The 25222-nt window shown below is 45.5% G+C and overlaps 1 protein-coding gene across 3 annotated transcripts in view; it reads right to left on the reverse strand.

Annotated features, from left to right (window-relative positions):
* Positions 1-25222, reverse strand: part of cdc42se2 (CDC42 small effector 2) — a 75077-nt gene that overhangs the window by 14609 nt on the left and 35246 nt on the right. The window contains exons 1-2 of one of the 3 annotated variants that reach the window (XM_046290599.1): positions 24887-25040; positions 14575-14804 (exon numbers count right to left, since the gene is read on the reverse strand). In XM_046290599.1, the coding sequence (XP_046146555.1) occupies positions 14575-14628 (54 nt within the window). In that variant the 5' untranslated portion in view covers positions 14629-14804; positions 24887-25040. Of the gene's footprint in view, positions 1-14574; positions 14805-24882; positions 25041-25222 lie in introns of those variants that run through there. The other 2 variants (XM_046290600.1, XM_046290598.1) reach the window with 2 other exon arrangements.

Below are 25222 nucleotides of genomic sequence, written 5' to 3' on the forward strand. Positions count from 1 at the left end.
CGCCGAATACAACAGAATACAACCTCACAGTGAAATGCTTACAAGCCCTTAACCAACAACGCAGTTAAGAAAAATAAGTGATCATTAAAAAAATAGATATGTAAAAAAAGAAAAAGAAATAGTTAAAGAGCAGCAGTAAAATAATAGTAGCGAGGCTATATACAGGGTATTACGGTACAGAGTCAATGTGGAGGCTATATACAGGGTATTACGGTACAGAGTCAATGTGGAGGCTATATACAGGGTGTTACGGTACAGAGTCAATGTGGAGGCTATATACAGGGTGTTACGGTACAGAGTCAATGTGGAGGCTATATACAGGGGGTACCAGTACAGAGTCAATGTGGAGGCTATATACAGGGTGTTACGGTACAGAGTCAATGTGGAGGCTATATACAGGGGCTGCCGGTACAGAGTCAATGTGGAGGCTATATACAGGGGCTGCCGGTACAGAGTCAACGTGGAGGCTATATACAGGGGCTGCCGGTACAGAGTCAATGTGGAGGCTATATACAGGGGCTGCCGGTACAGAGTCAATGTGGAGGCTATATACAGGGGCTGCCGGTACAGAGTCAATGTGGAGGCTATATACAGGGGGTACCGGTACAGAGTCAATGTGGAGGCTATATACAGGGGCTGCCGGTACAGAGTCAATGTGGAGGCTATATACAGGGGCTGCCGGTACAGAGTCAATGTGGAGGCTATATACAGGGGCTGCCGGTACAGAGTCAATGTGGAGGCTATATACAGGGGCTGCCGGTACAGAGTCAATGTGGAGGCTATATACAGGGGCTGCCGGTACAGAGTCAATGTGGAGGCTATATACAGGGGGTACAGAGTCAATGTGGAGGCTATATACAGGGGGTACCGGTACAGAGTCAATGTGGAGGCTATATACAGGGGGTACCGGTACAGAGTCAATGTGGAGGCTATATACAGGGGCTGCCGGTACAGAGTCAATGTGGAGGCTATATACAGGGGCTGCCGGTACAGAGTCAATGTGGAGGCTATATACAGGGGCTGCCGGTACAGAGTCAATGTGGAGGCTATATACAGGGGCTGCCGGTACAGAGTCAATGTGGAGGCTATATATAGGGGCTGCCGGTACAGAGTCAATGTGGAGGCTATATACAGGGGCTGCCGGTACAGAGTCAATGTGGAGGCTATATACAGGGGCTGCCGGTACAGAGTCAATGTGGAGGCTATATACAGGGGCTGCCGGTACAGAGTCAATGTGTGGGGGCACAGATTAGTCAAGGTAACTGAGGTAATATGTACATGTAGGTAGAGTTATTAAAGTGACTATGCATAGATAATAACCAGAGAGAAGCAGCAGTGTAAAAGAGAGAGTGGGACAATGTAAATAGTCTGGGTAGCCATTTGATTAGATGTTCAGGAGTCTTATGGCTTGGGGATAGAAGCTGTTAGGAAGCCTTTTGGACGTAAACTTGGTGCTCCGGCACCGCTTACCGTGCGGTAGCAGAGAGAACAGTCTATGACTAGGGTGGCTGGAGTCTGAACATTTTTGGGGGCCTTCCTCTGACACTGCCTGGTATAGAGGCCCTGGATGGCAGGAAGCTTGGTCCCTGTGATGACTGGACCGTACACACTACCCTCTGTAGTGCCTTGTGGTCGGAGGCTGAGAAGTTGCCATTCCAGGCTGTGATGCAACCTTGCTCTCGATGGTGCAGCTGTAGAACCTTTTGAGGATCTGAGGACCCATGCTAAATCTTTTCAGTCTCCTGAGGGGGAATAGGCTTTGTCGTGCCCTTTTCATGACTGTCTTGGTATGTTTGGACCATGATAATTCGTTGGAGAGGTGGACACCGAGGAACTTGAAGCTCTCAACCTGCTCCAATACAGCCCCGTCTAAGAGAATGGAGGCGTGCTCAGTCCTCCTTTTCCTGTAGTCCACAATCATCTCCTTGTCTTGATCACGTTGAGGGAGAGGTTGTTGTCATGGCACCAATTGGCCAGGTCTCTGACTTCCTCCCTATAGGCTCTCTCATAGTTGTCGGTGATCAGGCTGTTGTGTCGACAGCAAACTTGATGGTGTTGGAGTCGTGCCTGGCCATGCAGTCATGGGTGAACAGGGAGTACAGGAGGGGTCTAAGTACACACCGCTCAAGGGCTCCAGTGTTGAGGATCAACGTGGCAGATGTGCGGTTACCTCCCCTTACCACCTGGGAGCGACCCATTCAGTCGGGTCCAGAATCCAGTTGCACATCAAGGCATTCAGTCCCAGGGTCCTTAGCTTAGTGATGAGCTTTGAGGGCACTATGGTTTGGAACGCTGGGCTGTAGTGAATGAATAGCATTCTCAAATAGGTGTTCTTTTTGTACAGGTGGGAAAGGGCAGTGTGGAGTGCAATAGAGATTGCATCATCCGTGGATCTGTTGGGGCGGTACGGGAAATTGGAGTGGGTCTAAGGTTTTTGGGATAATGATGTTGATGTGAGCCATGACCAGCCTTTCAACGTACTTCATGGCTACAGACGCTAACCGGTCGGAAGTAATTTAGACATGTAACCTTAGTGTTCTTGGGAACAGGGACTATGGTGGTCTGCTTGAAACATGTTGGTATTACAGACTCAGGTCAGGGAGAGGTTGAAAATGTCAGTGAAGACACATGCCAGTTGGTCAGCGCATGCTCGGAGTACACGTCCTGGTAATCCGTCTGGCCCCGCAGCCTCGTGAATGTTGACCTGTTTAAAAGGCCTTAGACACATCGGCTACGGAGAGCGTGATCACAGTCGTCCAGAACAGCTGATGCTCTCATGCATGCTCGTCTAGTATGCTTGCGTCACTGGGCAGCTCGCGGCTGTGCTTACCTTTGTAGTTTGTAATAGCTTGCAAGCCCTGTCACATGTGACAAGCGTCGGAGCCGGTGTAGTACGATTCAATCTTAGTCCTGTATTGACGGTTCGTCGGAGGGCATAGCGGGAGTTCTTCTAAGCATGCGGGTTAGAGTCCAGCTCCTTGAAAGCGGCAGCTCCACCCTTTAGCTCAGTGCGGATATTGCCTGTAATCCTTTGTTTCTGTTTGGGGTATGTATGTACTGTCACCGTGGGGACGATGTCATCGATGCACTTACTGATGAAGCCAGCAACTGATGTGGTGTACTCTTTCAATGCCATCGGAAGAATCCCGGAACATATTCCAGTCTGTCCTGCAAAACAGTCCTGTAGCTTAGCTTCTGCGTCATCTGACCACTTCTTTATTTACAGCGTCACCTGTGCCTCCCTGCTTTAGTTTCTGCTTGTAAGCAGGAAGATAGAATTATGGTCAGATTTGCCAAATGGAGGGCGAGGGAGAGCTTTGTATGCGTCTCTGTGTGTGGAATAAAGGTTGTCTAGAGTTTTTTTCCCTCTGGTTGCACATGTGACATGCTGGTAGAAATGAGGTAAAACTGATTTAAGTTTCTCTGCATTAAAGTCCCAGGCACTTAGCAGCGCCGCCTTTGGATGAGCATTTTCCTGTTTGCTTATGGCTTTAAACAGCTCATTGAGTGCGGACTTAGTGCCAGCATCGGTGGTAGATCGACAATTACGAAGAATATAGATGACAACTCTTGGTAAATAGTGTGGTCTACAACTTATCATGAGATACTCTACCTCAGGTGAGCAATACCTCGAGACTTCCTTAATATTATATTTAGTGCACCAGCAGTTTACAAATATACACAGACCGCCACCCCTCGTCTTACCGGAGGCAGCTGTTCTATCTTGCTGATGCAGCGTAAACCCAGCCAGCTGTATGTTATCCATGTTGTCGTTCAGCCAAGACTCGGAGAAACATAAGATATTACAGGATATTCATAATCGTAGCTCGTCTATTTTGTTATCCAATGACTGTGCGTCAGATCCTTACAAGGCACCACAACCCACGTCCCCGATATCTCCCTCTCTTTCTCCAGTGAATGATGGTGATTTGGGCCTTGTCGGGTGTCTGAAGTAAATCCTTTGCATCCGACACTTTATTTTCTTTCATCTTCGTCCAGAACAAGGCGAGTAAACGCTGTCCTGATATCCAGAAGCTATTTTCGGTCATTAGAGACAGTGGCAGAAATATGATGAACAAAATAAGTTACAAATAATGCGAAACACACACACAATAGCACAATTGGTTAAGAGTCCGAAAAACGGCAGCCATCTCCTCCGGCGACATTCTGTTGTATACTTAATGACTAAAGATAATAATAATAATAATATATGCCATTTAGCAGACGCTTTTATCCAAAGCGACTTACAGTCATGTGTGCTTACATTCTACGTATGGGTGGTCCCGGGGATCGAACCCACTACCCTGGCGTTACAAGCGCCATGCTCTACCAACTGAGCTACAGAAGGACCACGATATTTCAGCTTTTCATTTGAAAATTAATTTGTAAAAAATACTAAAAACATAATTCCACTTTTGACATTATGGGGTATTGTGTGTAGGCCAGTGACACAAAATAGAAATATAATACATTTTTAATTCAGGCTGTAAAAATGTGGAGAAAGTCAAGAGGTGTGAATACTTTAAGGCAGTGTAGAGCACTAAGCTATTGGGATGAACAGCATGATGTAGGCCTTTATATTTCCATTAACACACTACTGATAATTCAGTTCCCACAGAGCCTGGCAAGTGGCAACACCAGGGTTGTTGGTTCGAATCCCACAAGCATCACATAGTTTACTGGAAATGGCTTTGGATAAAAGAGCCTGTTAAAATGACCATATGACTATCATAAAACAATACAACAGTTATAAAATGTGGAGAGAATGCTAGTTGTGGCCTATCGCTATGCATCCCGGAATGATTAAGCTAGTTGTGGCCTATCGCTATGCATCCCAGAATGATTAAGCTAGTTGTGGCCTATCGCTATGCATCCCGGAATGATTAAGCTAGTTGTGGCCTATCGCTATGCATCCCAGAATGATTAAGCTAGATGTGGCATATTGCTATGCATCCCAGAATGATTAAGCTAGATGTGGCATATTGCTATGCATCCCGGAATGATTAATGATTAATGATAACCTCACATGGTCTCTCCTATCATTGCTATGCAGACGACACACAATTAATCTTCTCCTTTCCCCCTTCTGATGACCAGGTGGCGAATCGCATCTCTGCATGTCTGGCAGACATATCAGTGTGGATGACGGATCACCACCTCAAGCTGAACTCGGCAAGACGGAGCTGCTCTTCCTCCCGGGAAGGACTGCCCGTTCCATGATCTCGCCATCACGGTTGACAACTCCATTGTGTCCTCCTCCCAGAGCGCTAAGAACCTTGGCGTGATCCTGGACAACAAACTGTCGTTCTCAACTAACATCAAGGCGGTGGCCCGTTCCTGTAGGTTCATGCTCTACAGAATGACCCTGCCTCACACAGGAAGCGGCGCAGGTCCTAATCCAGGCACTTGTCATCTCCCGTCTGGATTACTGCAACTCGCTGTTGGCTGGGCTCCCTGCCTGTGCCATTAAACCCCTACAACTCATCCAGAACGCCGCAGCCCGTCTAGTGTTCAACCTTCCCAAGTTCTCTCACGTCACCCCGCTCCTCCGCTCTCTCCACTGGCTTCCAGTTGAAGCTCGCATCCGCTACAAGACCATGGTGCTTGCCTACGGAGCTGTGAGGGGAACGGCACCTCAGTACCTCCAGGCTCTGATCAGGCCCTACACCCAAATAAGGGCACTGCGTTCATCCACCTCTGGCCTGCTCGCCTCCCTACCACTGAGGAAGTACAGTTCCCGCTCAGCTCAGTCAAAACTGTTCGCTGCTCTGGCTCCCCAATGGTGGAACAAACTCCCTCACAACGCCAGGACAGCGGAGTCAATCACCACCTTCCGGAGACACCTGAAACCCCACCTCTTTAAGGAATACCTAGGATAGGATAAAGTAATCCTTCTCACCCCCTCCCCCTTAAAATATTTAGATGCACTATTGTAAAGTGGTTGTTCCACTGGATGTCATAAGGTGAATGCACCAATTTGTAAGTCGCTCTGGATAAGAGCGTCTGCTAAATGACTTAAATGTAAATGTAAATGTAATTAAGCTAGATGTGGCCTATTGCTATGCATCCCAGAATGAGAAAGCTAGATGTGGCCTATTGCTATGCATCCCAGAATGAGAAAGCTAGATGTGGCATATTGCTATGCATCCCGGAATGATTAAGCTAGATGTGGCCTATTGCTATGCATCCCAGAATGAGAAAGCTAGATGTGGCATATTGCTATGCATCCCGGAATGATTAAGCTAGATGTGGCATATTGCTATGCATCCCGGAATGAGAAAGCTAGATGTGGCATATTGCTGGGCATCCCGGGAATGAGGACACACTAGTGCTCTGGGTGTAGATGGGGAAAGTGTTCACGTGAGGAAGTCCTCAGGCGCTCTTCTCCGTACTGGATGGTCTAATTTATATAGGCCTCCTCATCATCGCTCATCAGAAGTGCAATGCCTGTTTTAGCAATTTAGTCTAATATGGGTTAGGGTTAGTTAAATCTGGGACAAAAGAGATGCTCACACACAAGCTCATTCATACACAAAGTTTCATTCTCACAGACATACACACAATCATACAAGCGCATACCACACACAGAATCACACACATGCTTGAACACCACAGAGAACCACACATGCAATGCTTAGGGGAACGTACAACTAATTTCTCTTAAACACATCTTCTTAAACTGAACAAAAATATAAACGCAACATGTAAAGTGTTGGTCCCATGTTTCATGAACTGAAATAAAAGAGGCCAGAAATGTTCCATATGTACAAAAAACGTATTTCTCTAAAATTTTGTGCACAAACTTGTTTACATCCCTGTTAATAAGCATTTCTCCTTTGCCAAGATAATCCATCCACTTGACAGGTGTGGCATATCAAGAAGCTGATTAAACAGCATGGTCATTAAATGCAAGTAAAACTAAATGCATGCTCTTCAACCAATCGCTGCCCGCACCTGCCCGCCCACCCAGCATCACTACTCTGGAAGATTCTGACTTAGAATATGTGGACAACTACAAATACCTAGGTGTGTGGTTAGACTGTAAACTCTCCGTCCAAACTCACATTAAACATCTCCAATCCAAAATTAAATCTAGAATCGGCTTCCTATTTCACAACAAAGCATCCTTCACTCATACTGCCAAACATACTCTCGTAAAACGGACCATCCGACTGATCCTCGACTTTGGCGATGTCATTTACAAAATAGCCTCCAACACTCTACTCAACAAATTGGATGCAGTCTATCACAGTGCCATCCGTTTTGTCACCAAAGCCCCATATACTACCCACCACTGCAACCTGTATGCTCTCGTTGACTGGCCCTCGCTTCATACTCGTTGCCAAACACACTGGCTCCAGGTCATCTACAAGTCTCTGCTAGGTAAAGCCCCTCCTTATCTCAGCTCACTGGTCACCAAAGCAGCACCCACCCGCAGCACGCGGTCCAGCAGGTATATCTCACTAGTCACCCCCAAAGCCGCCTCTCCTTCCAGTTCTCTGCTGCCAATGACTGGAACGAACTGCAAAACTCTCTGAAGCTGGAGACTCTTACCTCCCGCACTAGCTTTAAGCACCAGCTGTCAGAGCAGCTCACATATCACTGCACCTGTACATAGCTCATCTGTAAATAGCCCATCCAATCTATCTCATCACCATACTGCATTTATTTATCTTGCTCCTTTGCACCCCAGTATCTCTACTTGCACATTCATCTTCTGCACATCCTACCATTCCAGTGTTTAATTGCTATATTGTAATGACTTCGCCACCATGGCCTATTTATTGCCTTACCTCTCTTATCCTACCTCATTTGCACATGCTGTATATAGATTTTTCTACTGTATTATTGATTGTATGTTTGTTTTTTCCATGTGTAACTCTGTGTTGTTGTATGTGTCAAACTGCTTTGCTTTATCTTGGCTAGGATGCAGTTGCAAATGAGAACTTGTTCTCAACTAGCCTACCTGGTTAAATAAAGGTGAAATAAAATTACAATAAAAATTACACAGGTGCACCTTGTTCAGAGGACAATAAAAGGCCACTAAAATACAGGATGTCAGATGTCTCAAGTTGAGTGAGCATGAAATTGGTATGCTGACTGCAGGAATGTCCACCAGAGCTGTTGCTAGAGAATTGAATGTTCAATACCATAAGCCACCTCCAATATAATTTCAGAGAATTTGACAGTACGTCCAACCGGCCACACCACCGCAGACCACGTGTAACCAGCTGAGACCAGCCACCTGTACAGCTGACAAAACTGTGGGTTTTTGCACAAGCAAAGTATCTCTGCACAAACTGTCACAAACCATCTCAGGGAAGCTCATCTGCGTGCTCATCGTCCTCACAAGGTTCTTGACCTGACTGCAGTTTGGTGTCGTAACCGGCTGCAGTGGGCAAATGCTCACCTTCGATGGCCACTGGCACACTGGAGAAGTGTGCTCTTCACAGATGAATCCCAGTTTCAACTGTACCGGGCAGATGGCAGACAGCATGTATGGTGTCATGTGGACAAGCAGTCTGCTGATGCCAACATTGTGAACAGAGTGCCCAATGGTGGCGGTGGGGTTATGGTATGGGCAGGCATAAGCTACGGACAATGAACACAAGTGCGTTTTATCAATGGCAATTTGAATGCAGAGATACCATGATGAGATCCTGATGCCCATTGTCGTGCCATTCATCCACCTCCATCACCTCATGTTTCAGCATGATAATACACGGCCCCATGTCGCAAGAATCTGTACACAATTCCTGAAGCTGAAAATGTACCAGTATGGCCTGCATACTCACCAGACATGTCACCCACGGAGCATGTTTGCTCTGCATCGACATGTACGACAGCGTGTTCCAGTTCCCGCCAATATCCACTAACTTTGCACAACCATTGAAGAGTGGGACAATAATTCCACAGGCCACAATTGACAGCCTGATCAATTCTATGGGAAGGAGATGACGCGCTGCACAAGGCAAATGGTGGCCACACCAGATGCTGAATGGTTTTCTGAACCACACCTACTTCTTCCCCCCAAAGGGTATCTTTGACCAACAGATGCATATCTGTATTCCCAGTCATGTGAAATCCATACATTGTGAATAAGAAATGAGGCTTAATTTATTGTAGCTGAGGAGTTTAATCTAAGTTAATCTGAGAACAAGGCTTCCTAAATTCTATCAGCATATTGAATGCGCGACACAAGCTGGTAGCATTCTGGATCATTGCTACTCTAACTTCCGCAATGCTTACAAAGCCCTCCCCCGCCCTCCCTTCGGCAAATCTGACCATGACTCCATTTTGTTGCTCCCATCCTATAGGCAGAAACTAAAACAGGAAATGCCCGTGCTCAGGTCAACCAACGCTGGTCTGACCAATCGGATTTCAAGTTTCAAGATTGCTTCGATCATGTGGAGATATGTTCCGGGTAGCCTCAGACAATAATATTGATGTATATGCTGACTCGGTGAGTGACTTTATTAGCAAGTGCATCAGAGATGTTGTACCCAATGTGACTATTAAAAAATCTTCCCTAATCATAAACTGTGGATTGATGGCAGCATTCGCACTAAACTGAAAGCGCAAACCACCGCTTTTAATCATGGCAAGACGACTGGAAACATGACAATACAAACAGTGTAGTTTTTCGCAAGGCAATCAAACAAGCAAAGCGTCTGTATAGAGACAAAGTAGAGTCGCAATTCAACAGCTCAAACATGAGACGTATGTGGCAGGGTCTACAGTCAATCACGGATTACGAAAACAAAACCAGCCCCCTTGCGGACATCGGCGTCTTGCTCCCAGACAAATTAAACAACTTCTTTGCTCGCTTTGAGGACAATAGTGCCACTGACACGGTCCACTACCAAAGCCTGTGGGCTCTCCTCCTCCATGGCCAATGTGAGTAAAACATTTAAACTTGTTAACCCTCGCAAGGCTGCCGGCCCAGAAGGCAACCCTAGCCGCATCCTCAGAGCATGCGCAGACTAGCTGGCTGGTGTGTTTATGGACATATTCATCTCTCCCTATCCCAGTCTGCTGTCCCCACATGCTTCAAGATGGCCACCATTGTTACTGCTCCCAAGAAAGCTAAGGTAACTGAACTAAATGACTATCGTCCCGTAGCACTCACTTCTGTTATCATGAAGTGCGTTGAGAGACTAGTCAGGGATCATTTCACCACCACCCTACTTGATACCGTCAACCCACTTCTGTTTGCTTACCGCCCCAATAGGTCCACAGATGCAATCACCATCACACTGCCCTATCCCATCTGGACAAGAGGAATGCGTATGTAAGAATGCTGTTCATTGACTAGAGCTCAGCATTTAACCTCTCCGTGATATGTGGGACGGTAGCATCCCACTTGGTCAAAAGCCAGAAAAAATGCAGAGCGCCAAATTCAAATAAATTCCTATAGAAATCAAACTTTCATTAAATCTGTAAGATACCAAATTAAAGCTACACATGTTGTGAATCCAGCCAACGTCAGATTTCAAAAAGGCTTTTCGGCAAACGCAAACGATGCTATTATCTGAGCATAGCACCATAGTAAACAAAAGAGAGAAAACATTTCAAACCCTGCAGGCGCGACACCAAATGCAGAAATAAAAATATAAATCATGCCTTACCTTTGACGAGCTTCTTCTGTTGGCACTCCAATATGTCCCATAAACATCACAAATGGTCCTTTTGTTCGATTAATTCCGTCCATATATATCCAAAATGTCCATTTATTTGGCGCATTTGATCCAGAAAAACCGGTTCCAACATCCGCAACGACAAAATCTCAAAAGTTACCTGTAAACTTTGCCAAAACATTTCAAACTACTTTTGTAATACAACTTTAGATATTTTTTAAAGTAAATAATCGACAAAACTCAAGCATGCTTTCTGGTCTTGCGGATCTATCAAACAGTACACATGAAGTGACACTCATTCAAGTGGGTCCTGGACTTTGACGGACCAACCCCAGGTGGTGAAGGTAGGAAACAACTTCTCCACCCCACTGATCCTTAACACTGGGGTCCCACAAGGGTATGTTTTCAGCCCTCTCCTGTACTCCCTGTTCACCCATGACTGCGTGGCCATGCACGCCTCAACTCAAATCATCAAGTTTGCAGACGACACTACAGTGGTAGGCTTGATTACCAACAAAGATGAGACGGCCTACAGGGAGGAGGTGAGAGCCCTCGGAACGTGGTGTCAGGAAAATAACCTCTCACTCAATGTCAACAGAACAAAGGAGATGATCATGGACTTCAGGAAACAGCAGAGGGAGCACCCGCCCCCCTTCCACATCGACGGGATAGTAGTGGAGAAGGTGGAAAGTTAAGTTCCTTGGCGTACACATCACGGACAAACTGAAATGGCACAACAGCGCCTTGTTGTGGCTTGTCACCTAAAACAAACTTTTACAGATGCACAATCGAGAGCTTCCTGTCGGGCTGTATCACTGCCTGGTACGGCAACTGCACCGCCATCAACCGCAAGGCTCTCCAGAGGGTATTGCAGTCTGCACAACGCATCACCGGGGGAAAACTACCTGCCCTCTAGGACACCTAGAGTACCCGATGTCACAGGAAGGCCAAAAAGGACAAAAATATAATCAAGGACAACAACCACCGCCTGTTCACACCACTATCATCCAGAAGGCGAGGTCAGTTCAGGAGCATCATTGCTGGGACAGAGAGACTGAAAAACAGCTTCTATCTCAAGGCCATCAGACTGTTATAGAGCCACCACTAACATAGAGGCTGCTGCCAACATACAGACTCAAATCTCTGGCCACTTTAATACATTTAATAAATGGATTTAATAAAGGTTTCACTAGCCACTTTAATACATTTAATAAATGGATTTAAATAAGGTATCACTAGTCACTTAATATAACGCCACTTTAATAATGTCTACATATCCTACATTACTCATCTCATATGTATATACTGTATTCTATACCATCTACTGCATCTTGCCTATGCCGCACGGCCATCGCTCATCCATATATTTATATGTATATATTCTTATTCATCCCTTTACATTTGTGTGTATTAGGTAGTCGTTGTGAATTTATTAGATTACTTGTTAGATATTACTGCACTGTCAGAACTAGAAGCACAAGCATTTCGCTACACTCGCATTAACATCTGCTAACCATGTGTATGTGACCAATCAAATTATGATTCGGGCCAAATGAATTTATTTCAATCGACCGACTTATATGAACAGTAGACCCAGTAAAAATTATTGCACGTTGCGTCTATATTTTTGTTCAGTGTAAATTCAGGAGGAAACAGTCCAAAAAACAAATGGAAATAAAAAAAAGTTTTATATTCTAATCCAACTAATTTTCAGATATTCATTCTTCATCACTCTGTTTATGGGAAGCTTGTGGGACGCTTGTGGGACGCTTATGGGAAGTTGTTAGTCTGTGGTTTTTATAGTAAAAAGGACAGCGAAGCAGTGTCCACTTGCGATAAATAGTTTCCTTAGTTGAGCAGGGGTGGGTGGGTCAGTACTATTTTGAACACCAGAGATTTTCCTAGCCTACCCCAAGACCTATAGACATGACTGGATTCGTGATCCTCATGAAGCCTTTGGTGAGTCTTAACATAGTTATTCAATAGAACAGTCAATAAACAAATTATTTGAGTGTGAAGCAGTGTGTCTTGTCAGATGGGAAGGGAGAGTGAATTGAGTGCTCTGCTACATGTATGACAGAGCGACAAGCGTTTCAGCCCTGTGCTCGGCCAAGCTTAGGGTTAGGTTTGTACCATGTTTTGTGCTGCTGCCATGTGTCGCTACCATGTCGTTATCATGTGTTGCTGCCTTAGGTCTCTTTATGAAGTGTTGTCACTCGTCATGATGTGTGTACGTACGTGTGTGTGTGTGTGTGTGTGTGTCTGTATATATATATTTTTATCCCAGTCCCTGCAGGAGGCCTTTCGGTAGGCAGTCATTGCGTTTACATTTACATTTAAGTCATTTAGCAGACGCTCTTATCCAGAGCGATAAGAATTTGTTCTTAACAGACTTGCATAATTAAATAAAGGTAAAACATCTACATAAAGGTCTCAGCCCTCTGGTCGGCCAAACTTAGCAGAATCATCAACTCTCGGCTTGGACAGAGCTTGGACAGAGCTGACAGCTGCTCAGGATTCTTCACATGCTTTGGCCATAAAAGGCAGAGGGAAGGAAACCTCACCTCTTATTGTGGAGAAAGCTAGATGCACACACACTGAGGGGGGGACCAGTTGAAGACACACACTGGGGGAGTGGGGACCAGTTGGAGACACACTGGGGGAGTGGGGACCAGTTGGAGACACACTGGGGGAGTGGGGACCAGTTGGAGACACACTGGGGGGAGTGGGGACCAGTTGGAGACACAGACACACTGGGGGGGAAGGGACCAGCTGGACACCACTCACACACACACCAGACACCACTCAAAAAGTAGAGAAAGAACAAGAACAAAGGTTTTTCTGCTGTGGAGGAATCTAATCAGAGACACATTTCCATCTATTTTTAGACCACGTTTCCAGGGTGTGTGTGAGATCAGCCTGGGAATTGGGGGGGGGGGGGGGTTGAGGATTAATGTGTTGTGACAGCAGCTATCTCCTGGGATGTGTAATGATTTTAAAGTTTAGGGCTAGAGGGAGGGCTTTCACATTGCACAGAGACGGTACAAAAACACAGTGCACACACACACACACTGAGGATCACAGTATCCTACTTGTTGGAAGAGGGAGCATGTTTCTCAACATTCAAATAAATCAACTTGTACTGTAGTTGATGGATGGGACTGATTTCAAAATTAGAACATTTTCAACAACAAAAATGTAACATCTCCTGCCTTCCTTGGGTGTTTAAAACAGACCTAATCCACCCACATAACACAGACCCACCCCCAGAGCCTACCCAAGACGGACCCCAGGGCCTACCCAAGACGGACCCCAGGGCCTACCCAAGACGGACCCCAGGGCCTACCCAAGACGGACCCCAGGGCCTACCCAAGACGGACCCCAGGGCCTACCCAAGACGGACCCCAGGGCCTACCCAAGACGGACCCCAGGGCCTACCCAAGACGGACCCCAGGGCCTACCCAAGACGGACCCCAGAGCCTACCCAAGACGGACCCCAGAGCCTACCCAAGACGGACCCCAGAGCCTACCCAAGACGGACCCCAGAGCCTACCCAAGACTCCTTCTCCTAGATCTGAAAGTCTGATGGATGTTAGGATAATTTCTCCACCGAGCCCTATGGTACACTGGTGGAGGCTAGGGGTCTGAGGCGTAGTGGTCTCCGATTTGGACGATATAGGACACTACAGGCAGTTCACACACACACACACACACACACACACACACACACACACACACACACACACACACACACACACACACACACACACACACACACACACACACTGAGTGTCGCATACCTACATTTGAACTAATAAGAGTGAGCTTAGAAATCCGTAACAAATACAAATCACGTAGTTAAATGGGTGTGTTCTATACTACAACGCCATTAAAAAGTGTGACATAAAATGACTCAATTGTTTGTGGGGTCACTTACCGGCTGGGGCTGCTCTGCAATACAGCAGTTGAAACACAACCAGAACTCGCTCATCACTTAGCAGTCTTAATGTGTTCCAGGCTAGGATGATGCTCCAAAGTCCCACGGTGGGGTGGGGGAGGGGGTACTGTAGCGCAGGCCTGGGTAGGTGGGGATGGGGGACGCAGCCTGAGATGTAGAGATCCAGAGAGCCTCTCAGGGCAGTAGGCACCTGACCGGGTCAGTCACACCTGGGATAGAGAGGAGAGGCAAGAGGTGAGCTGACCGTTTGTACAGTCGTCACATTAGCACTACCCATACACATGTGAAATGTGTTCAAGTGTACAGTCACACACACACACACACACACACACACACACACACACACACACACACACACACACACACACACACACACACACAAACAAATGCTCGAAGGGCAGTGTATGTGTAAAGTTCTCCAAGTCGTCACTATCTGGGTTTGTGGGTTAGAGATATTCCTCGTCTTAATAAGACAGGAGACTGGCCACAGGTTCGTGTGTGTGTGTGTGTGTGTGTGTGTGACACTATTCTCTATCTAGCTGTGGTGCTACTTTACTCACAATGAGCCCAGAGTACTGACATATGCTATTGTGTCTGGTGACCGACACAGACACAATAGATGTGTATTGCTTGTCTCCCTTCGCCTAGTGTCCCAACACTACCCGAGGCCAAGACCATTCACATTAAACACCTGGCCTTGTGAAACCACACATAACAGCAAATATGTTGGCGTTCTCATACTTGTTTTCTTAAGGGGAAAAAATGTGCAATAGACTGTCTGGGATCTTTTCAGCAGACATATGTTGAGCTGAAGTGTGAGTCCATTGGTATTCTGAGATGTGAAGATGAGTCCATTGGTATTCTGAGACGTGAAGATGAGTCCATTGGTATTCTGAGACGTGAAGATGAGTCAATTGGTATTCTGAGACGTGAAGATGAGTCCATTGTTATTCTGTGACATAAAGGTGTCCATTGGTATGGTGAGACATGATTGGTCCCCAAAAATATGAAACATGAAAAAATATATATTTAATATCGAGGCACACTGAAGATACTAGAACCAATCCACATTTACTTTTCCTCTGCAAACAAAAGGAGTAATGAGTCTGACAACCCCAGTGTAGAATAGCTGATCTAGTTACCTAGTCGGCTTGTTGTTGTGTGTTCTAGGCTAGAGAAATATTCCTCCCGAGGCACATCAAGTTACCAGTGCCACAGGGAGGGAAAACTACATTCTGACAGGCAGCCAATGCACAGCACAGCAGTTTTAAACAGCCTCTGTTAAAAAGATGGCGATCCGAACGTTCCATTCCTACTTTATTTCTCAATTCCTAAATATGCACGAAACTGCATCATTTTAAACCCAGCGTTTTTAGCAGCATGGTTAGGCACGTTACCACTCACACAGTGAGTGCATAGGGGAGAGTGGGGTTAAATGTAACACAGGTCAAATGTAGGATAACTTTGAGGTAAAACGCAACCCTCAATCATTTTTGGGGAGTGACTTAAATTGTGATGAGACAGATGGCATTTTTTTTTGTTGTTGTTGAGCAAGAGTTGTGGCAACCAGGGAAAGTGTTGTGGCAACCAGGGAAAGTGTTGTGGCAACCAGGGAAAGTGTTGGGGGACAAAATGGTGACATGAAGTGGGTTTCTGTGAGAGCTACAGGCCAGGGGTCAGACAATAGATTCAAATGTTATGAAGTGGGTTTCTGTGAGAGCTACAGGCCAGGGGTCAGACAATAGATTCAAATGTTATGAAGTGGGTTTCTGTGAGAGCTACAGGCCAGGGGTCAGACAATAGATTCAAATGTTATGAAGTGGGTTTCTGTGAGAGCTACAGGCCAGGGGTCAGACAATAGATTCAAATGTTATGAAGTGGGTTTCTGTGAGAGCTACAGGCCAGGGGTCAGACAATAGATTCAAATGTTATGAAGTGGGTTTCTGTGAGAGCTACAGGCCAGGGGTCAGACAATAGATTCAAATGTTATGAAGTGGGTTTCTGTGAGAGCTACAGGCCAGGGGTCAGACAATAGATTCAAATGTTATGAAGTGGGTTTCTGTGAGAGCTACAGGCCAGGGGTCAGACAATAGATTCAAATGTTATGAAGTGGGTTTCTGTGAGAGCTACAGGCCAGGGGTCAGACAATAGATTCAAATGTTATGAAGTGGGTTTCTGTGAGAGCTACAGGCCAGGGGTCAGACAATAGATTCAAATGTTATGAAGTGGGTTTCTGTGAGAGCTACAGGCCAGGGGTCAGACAATAGATTCAAATGTTATGAAGTGGGTTTCTGTGAGAGCTACAGGCCAGGGGTCAGACAATAGATTCAAATGTTATGAAGTGGGTTTCTGTGAGAGCTACAGGCCAGGGGTCAGACAATAGATTCAAATGTTATGAAGTGGGTTTCTGTGAGAGCTACAGGCCAGGGGTCAGACAATAGATTCAAATGTTATGAAGTGGGTTTCTGTGAGAGCTACAGGCCAGGGGTCAGACAATAGATTCAAATGTTATGAAGTGGGTTTCTGTGAGAGCTACAGGCCAGGGGTCAGACAATAGATTCAAATGTTATGAAGTGGGTTTCTGTGAGAGCTACAGGCCAGGGGTCAGACAATAGATTCAAATGTTATGAAGTGGGTTTCTGTGAGAGCTACAGGCCAGGGGTCAGACAATAGATTCAAATGTTATGAAGTGGGTTTATTTAGAGCTACAGGCCAGGGGTCAGAAAATAGATTCAAATGTTATGAAGTGGGTTTCTGATGACAAGCAAAACAAGGCCATGGGGTCAGACAATAGATTCAAATGTTATGAACTATGTTCGCCCGGTTTCTGTGAGAGCTACAGGCCCGGATTCAAATGTTATGAAGTGGGTTTCTGTGAGAGCTACAGGCCAGGGGTCAGACAATAGATTCAAATGTTATGAATCCACGATTCCAGTTTATTTATTTTTGCTTGTATTACTTACTACTTTCTGAAAATTCCTCATTTTCATTCAATGTTGAACTGAGCATGTAACCGTGTTGACGGTCATTGATCTACAAGCCAAAACAAACCCTATGGAATATCAGTAGCCTTTAATGAATCCGCACACTATGCCCGGGCCTTCGCCCCGGCGAGCCCGGCTTTTGCCGCGCTGACTAACGTGAGGTAGGTGGCCTGCCCCCCCTGTTCAGAGAAATTAGTAAGTGATGTCGCTTGCATTATTTGCCATGAAGTGAAAGTACCAGGTTTTGGTTACTACATGATTCCATGTGTGTTACTTCATAGTTTTGATGTCTTCACTATTATTCTACAATGTAGAAAATAGTCAAAAATAAACACCCTGAGATGAATAAGTGTCCAGACTGGTATTTCTAAAAAGACCCCTTTTCCATCTGTTTATCCAGAAATCAACTGCTCTTTAATTACTTGTTACTTTCATTTTTTATTCTTATCAGTATTTTTTTGTTTAAACTAAATTGTTGTGCTCGGGGCTCGTAGGTACACCTGTTGTGCTCGGGGCTCGTAGGTACACCTGTTGTGCTCGGGGCTCGTAGGTACACCTGTTGTGCTCGGGGCTCGTAGGTACACCTGTTGTGCTCGGGGCTCGTAGGTACACCTGTTGTGCTCGGGGCTCGTAGGTACACCTGTTGTGCTCGGGGCTCGTAGGTACACCTGTTGTGCTCGGGGCTCGTAGGTACACCTGTTGTGCTCGGGGCTCGTAGGTACACCTGTTGTGCTAGGGGCTCGTAGGTACACCTGTTGTGCTCGGGGCTCGTAGGTACACCTGTTGTGCTCGGGGCTCGTAGGTACACCTGTTGTGCTCGGGGCTCGTAGGTACACCTGTTGTGCTCGGGGCTCGGGGTAGGTACACCTGTTGTGCTCGGGGCTCGTAGGTACACCTGTTGTGCTCGGGGCTCGTAGGTACACCTGTTGTGCTCGGGGCTCGTAGGTACACCTGTTGTGCTCGGGGCTCGTAGGTACACCTGTTGTGCTCGGGGCTCGTAGGTACACCTGTTGTGCTCGGGGCTCGTAGGTACACCTGTTGTGCTCGGGGTTCGTAGGTACACCTGTTGTACTAGGGGCTCGTAGGTACACCTGTTGTACTAGGGGCTCGTAGGTACACCTGTTGTGCTCGGGGCTCGTAGGTACACCTGTTGTACTAGGGGCTCGTAGGTACACCTGTTGTACTAGGGGCTCGTAGGTACACCTGTTGTACTAGGGGCTCGTAGGTACACGTGTTGTACTAGGCGCATGTGACTAATACAATTTGATTTGATTTAAGTTAAAGCCTTTACTTTGGCCAAATGTTGTAGATGGAAATGGTCGAGAAATGTATCAATTCCTTCATTCCATGTGTAACTGTGTTGTTGTATGTGTCGAACTGCTTTGCTTTATCCTGGACAGGTCGCAGATGAAAATTAGAACTTGTTCTCAACAAGTCTACCTGGTGAAATAAAGGTGAAATATATATATATTTTTTTAAATACCCTAAAAATAGACTTCACTTAAATTTGTCACCCAATTCGAAATGCTCCTATGAATTTCACATTGGTGGTCATGGGTCCTTTTCGATGGAAATACCCTCTATGGAAAACCTCAGTCCATTCATTACTTCATGTTCCCATAATAAAGCATGTCAACAAACTGTCTTTCCTATGTTACCTCCAGAAGTACAACCACAATACACCTGTAGTAAGGTCTACAAATGAAAATGTGTGCTTTTCCACTCAGTAGCATGTTTTTGCAGATGGAGTATATACAGATCCAGTAGAACTTGGCTTCGATCGGTTCCTTCACAACGTGGGCTAATATAAGAGTATTCTGTGAATAATGCCATGCTGTGATTAAAAGATTTGTTTAAACACAATTTTTTTATTTTACCTTTATTTAACTAGGCAAGTCAGTTAAGAACAAATTCTTATTTTCAATGACGGCCTAGGAACAGTGGGTTAACTGCCTTGTTCATGGGCAAAATGACAGATCTGTAGTTTGTCAGCTCGGGGATTTGAACTTGCAACCTTCCGGTTACTAGTCCAACGCTCTAACCACTAGGCCACCCTGCCGCCCCGATAATGGCAGGTGTGTGAAGCTGCATGCACTAAGGAATGTAATCAGGATTTGGGGCAATACTGTAATATTTCTCAATAAAATCACGGGAAAACATCGTTCGGATACATTCCCTCTGGCGTTTTGAAATATTCACTCTTTATCATTGGGGTCAGTCAGTGGCAGTTGAAACTCTCTTCAGACAATCATTGTTAGATGTCATATTGTACAGTGTGTTTCCCCTTTTCGTAAGACTAGATTAGGCGGTTGCATACAAGACATAGCCTCGGGAAGTTGTTTAGATTAGGGGGTGCTGACGATCACCTTTATGACAAAGCATTGCATGCATCCATTTTTTGTTTTTGTTTAACTAGGCAAGTCAATAAAAACAAATTGATATTTACAATGACGGCCTACACCAGCCAAACTCTAATGATGCTGGGCCAATTGTGCACCGCCCTATGGGACTTACCAACCATTGCCGGTTGTGATACAGCCTGGAATCAAACCAGGGTTTCTGTAGCAATGAGATGCAGTGCCTTAGACCACTGCATCACTCCGGAGTCCATCTATGCAGACTACAAAAATCCTATCCTTAACCTAAGCATAAGACAAGATTGGGTAACAGCAGTCACAGCACTAAGTTAATTAATGACTGTTTGGAAAAAGCCTGCGGAAAAGCTTGTTGTGAACAGCACTTGCGGAGACCTAGAGGCTCAGAGGCTCAAATGCCGAGGGAGCGAGCGTGAGCCCCAATCCCGATTACATTCCTTAGTGCATGCAGCTTCACACACCTGCCATTGTGTTTACACAAATCTTTAAAAATCGAGCTCCACACTGTCCTTTCCCACCCGGACAAAAAGGAACCCCTATGTGAGAATGCTGTTCATTGACTACAGCTCAGCGTTCAATACCATAGTGCCCACAAAGCTCATCACTAAGCTAAGGACCCTGGGGGGACTAAACACCTCCCTCTGCAACTGGATCCTGGACTTCCTGACAGGCCACCCCCTGGTGGTAAGGGCATGCAACAACACCTTTGCCACACTGAGCCTCAACACTGGGGCCCCTCAGGGGTGTCTACTTAGTCCCCTCCTGTACTCGCTGTTCACCCACGATTGTGTGGCCAAACACGACTCCAACATCATCATTAAGTTTGCTGAAGACAAGAGTGGTAGGCCTGATCAACGACAAGACAGCAAATATGGAGAAGGTCAGAGACCTGTCAGTGTGGTGCCAGGACAACAACCTCTCTCTCAATGTGAGCAAGACAAAGGAGCTGATCTTGTACTACAGGAAAAGGCGGGTCCGAACAGGCCCTCATTAACATCAGTGGGGCTGTAGTTGAGCGGGTCAAGAGTTTCAAGTGTCTTGGTGTCCACATCACCAACAAACTATCATGGTCCAAACACACCACGACAACCGTGAAGAGGGCACGACAAAACCTTTTCCTCCCTTAGGAGGGCATGAGTCCCCAGATCCTCAATAAGTTCTACAGCTGCACCATTGAGAGCATCCTGACCGGTTGCATCACTGCCTGGTATGGCAACTACTCGGCATCTGACCGTAAGGTCATCACTGGGGTCAAGCTTCCTGCAATTCAGGACCTATATAATAGGCGATGTCAGAAGAAAGCCCATAAAATTGTTAGAGACTCCAGTCACCCAAGTCCTAGACTGTTCTCTCTGCTACTGCACGGCAAGCGGTACCGGAGCGCCAAGTCTAGGACCAAAAGGCTCCTTAACAGCTTCTACCCCCCCAGGCCATAAGACTGCTGAACATTTAATCAAATGGCCATCGGACTATTACATTGCCTCCCCCATTTGTAAAGTTCACTGCTGCTACTCGCTGTTTATTATCCATGCATAGTCACTTCATCCCTACCTACATGTACAAATGACCTCAACTAACCTGTACCCCCGCCCACTGACTCAATACGGTACCCCCTGTATATAGCCTCGTTATTGTTAGTTTATTAATTATTATTTTTTTAAACTTTTGTTTATTTGGTAAATATTTTCTTAACTCTTCTGGAACTGCACTGTTTGTTAAGGGCTTGTAAGTAAGCATTTCACGGTAAGATCTACACTTGTTGTATTCTTAAGGGCTTGTAAGTAAGCAATTCACGGTAAGATCTACACTGTGACAAATAAAAGCTTGATTTGACATTCGCAACTCAACAATCATCTATTTCAGGGATGGGCAACTTTGATGGGGGGTGAAAAACAGGACTCATAAGGGACTGCAGTGGCTCGTGAGTCTGCGTACACATAATAACATAATAACCCCCCCCACCCCTCTTCGCAAGCAAAACATTTTAGCAGCCCCCCTTGTGACAGTGAAGAGAAAACATTTACGTTTTAAAAGGGAATTTCCTGCAATTCTGCCATGGGGCGGAGAGAACATTTTGCCATTTTAAATCAAGTTTGCTGAAATTCTACACATTTTGTCAAGGGGCGGAGAGAACATTTTGCCATTTTAAATCAAGTTTGCTGCAATTCTACACATTTTGCCAAGGGGCATAGAGAACATTTTGCCATTTTAAATCAAGTTTGTTGCAATTCTACACATTTTGTCAAGGGGTGGAGAGAACATTTTGTAATTTAAAATCAAGTTTGCTGCAATTCTACACATTTTGCCAAGGGGCAGAGAGAACATTTTGCCAAGGGGCAGAGAGAACATTTTGCCATTTTAAATCAAGTTTGCTGCAATTCTACACATTTTGCCAAGGGGCGGAGAGAACATTTTGCCATTTTAAATCAAGTTTGCTGCAATTCTACACATTTTGTCAAGGGGCGGAGAGAACATTTTGCAATTTAAAATCAAGTTTGCTGCAATTCTACAGATTTTGCCAAGGGGCATAGAGAACATTTTGCCATTTTAAATCAAGTTTGCTGCAATTCTACACATTTTGCCAAGGGGTGGAGAGATAAATGTGCAGTTTTACAGGTCATTTCTGCAGGCCGCCAGTTGCCCATTCCTGATCCAGTTGGTTCTGGCCGCGGGCCTCCCAACTGTAAGCTATGCGCTTGTGATTGAAAATAATCCACAGCTGTTATTTAAAAAAAAATTAAGCGAAAGATCTGGGGCCAAATCATGCTTGCCTATATTGAATGATTTTATTTATTTCTGTGCCCTCATGGTGAATATGAAGTGATCTAGAGCTTCTATTTTCTATTAGTTTATCATTCTAACCTTGGTGAAATGGGAACCATATCACACAGGTAACATGGCATTCTCTCACGAGTTGAGCGCTTTTCTCTGCGATATCCATTTGTGCCCAGTTTTAAATTAGGCAAAATCTTGTGTCTCCCTCCCTCGAAACTTGAGCTCTGTTCATAACAGTCTATTTTGTGTTGCAAACAGTCACAAGTTAAATTAACTTAGGCTACAGTGACAACTGCTACTGAATCTTGGCTACTCATCACATTAGGAATTGTATTATATTGTTAACCTGCAAATGCCTGATTTTCTTTCAACTCCAAGTAACATACTGCAGCAAGAGGGTTTCAAAACACCACCTCAGAAGTCTTTCATCACAGTTTAGTGAAGGGGACAGAGCCACCGGAAGGAAAATCACTTTGACTTGAAAGGGAAGTTTCACACACACACACACACACACACACACACACACACACACACACACACACACACACACACACACACACACACACACACACACACACACACACACACACACACACACGGAAAAGGTTGCTTCTTGTTAAAGCCAGTACTCGATACAAAGTCACAGGAAATTACCAAATTATAAAACAAAATCAGAATTTCAAAAAGGCAGATACTTTTCACCACTTTGTTGTGTCCAAATATGTGTAACTGAAAAAAAGTGTTCACTTTAACAGTGAATGTGGGGAAAAAAAATGAAAGATGTCCAAAGCCAACATAAACATCCTCCGCTCACAGAGGGGTTAATTCATGGAGCTATAGAACCAGAGGATGAAGATGAATGGAAAAACACACTCCTTCACACATCCTCCTCATGGGCCAAATATGTACGGGCCAGAGTTGAAAGCACCAGAACAGAATTGCTGCCAGAGCCCCATTTTCAAGTGCTAAAATTAAAAACACTGTATCTCCGTCTCCTTTGATTCCTCCAGCGGATGCTGTGCTTGTCCCTCTTCTGGTTGGTCTCTCTGTGCTCCCCTGCCTTCATCTATTCTGGGTCCTTTGGACTTTCAGTTTCCGATGAGAGACCATACAAATCAGTGTTTGAATCATGAATAGACAAGATTTGACCAACTTTTGGTTTGCTCCAACTAACCCAAATCAAAAAAGTCAATGGAATCGCATTCCATCCACTGGGATGATTCCAAACCCTAAACGTCTACTTGTAATTAAGTAACGCACTTGATGTCAAGTCTTGGAAGAGGTTGAGGGAAGGTTGGCCTACAACTTTCAGCCTTCAGTGACAAATCATCATTCCACTCCACCTCATGAAATGCATGAGAATGCCCTGCTTTTCCCTGGGGCAGTAACTGAGGAGTTGGTTAGTTCATTACTTGGTCTTTAAAAATGGCAAACCTCACTCCCTCTCACATTATTTGCAGGGCTAGAGAGGGAAGGCATTCAAATTGCTCCCAAGAGAAGAAGTTCCATTTTCCCTTGACTGGATGGGATGATGAATGAGCAAGGTCCAAACACACAGTCACAGACACACTAACCATTTGCAGACACTGTATATAGACGTTTCTATTGTGTTATTGACTTTATGTTTGTTTATTCCATGTGTAACACTGTGTTGTTTGTGTCACACTGCTATGCTTCATCTTGGCCAGGTCACAGTTGTAAATGAAAACTTGTTCTCAACTGGCCTACCTGGTTAAATAAAGGTGAATAAATAAATAAAGTCACACACACTAATACAGTCACACACCCCTCCCTTACTGGTGAGCCATAAATGGAACCAGGGCCATTGAAAGGAAGATTGGCACTCCATAGGGAACCCCACAGGCAGGTACACACAAACACACCTCTACATGAGGTAGAACAACACATAGTGCATGATGGGTATGGCCCAAGGCCTGGATCTTACAGTGGCATTGCAGACTCTTTCTGAAAGTACCGGTACCCATAAAGTGTATTGAAGACAAGACTTCAGAATAGACTTGCACTGATCTGAAGTGTTGAGCTGGCTAACTAAAGTCTGTGCAAAGAGACCCACAGACTGGAGTGGAGTTATTTTCTCTACTCAAAATCAGCCTAACCGAACTTAAACGCGACCACAAAAAATAATCACTCACCCACCTCGACCATCTAGTCCTACGGACAAACACAGAAAGCATGTCCGGGCAAAGTGTGTCTGAGTTGACAGTCAGAGACCTAGTTTCTCCCCTTCTCATCAAGTGTGGCAGGGAGGTGCACCATCACAAAGCGACAGTATGGGGACAGCAACACAGGGGCTGAGGAGGAGGGGTCCTCTCTCTCTCTCTCTCTCTCTCTCGGTGGACTCCTCACCATAGGCCTTTGTCCCACACTCAGTCACGGATCAGTGGGTCTGTGGTATTATTCACCAACACCTCCCTGCTTCCCTCGCTAGCAACTGCCTCCCTTCACACTCAGCCACGCTTGATAGGTAGACCT

This window comes from Oncorhynchus gorbuscha, linkage group LG11, assembly GCF_021184085.1.
Source record: "Oncorhynchus gorbuscha isolate QuinsamMale2020 ecotype Even-year linkage group LG11, OgorEven_v1.0, whole genome shotgun sequence".
NCBI lineage: Eukaryota > Metazoa > Chordata > Actinopteri > Salmoniformes > Salmonidae > Oncorhynchus > Oncorhynchus gorbuscha.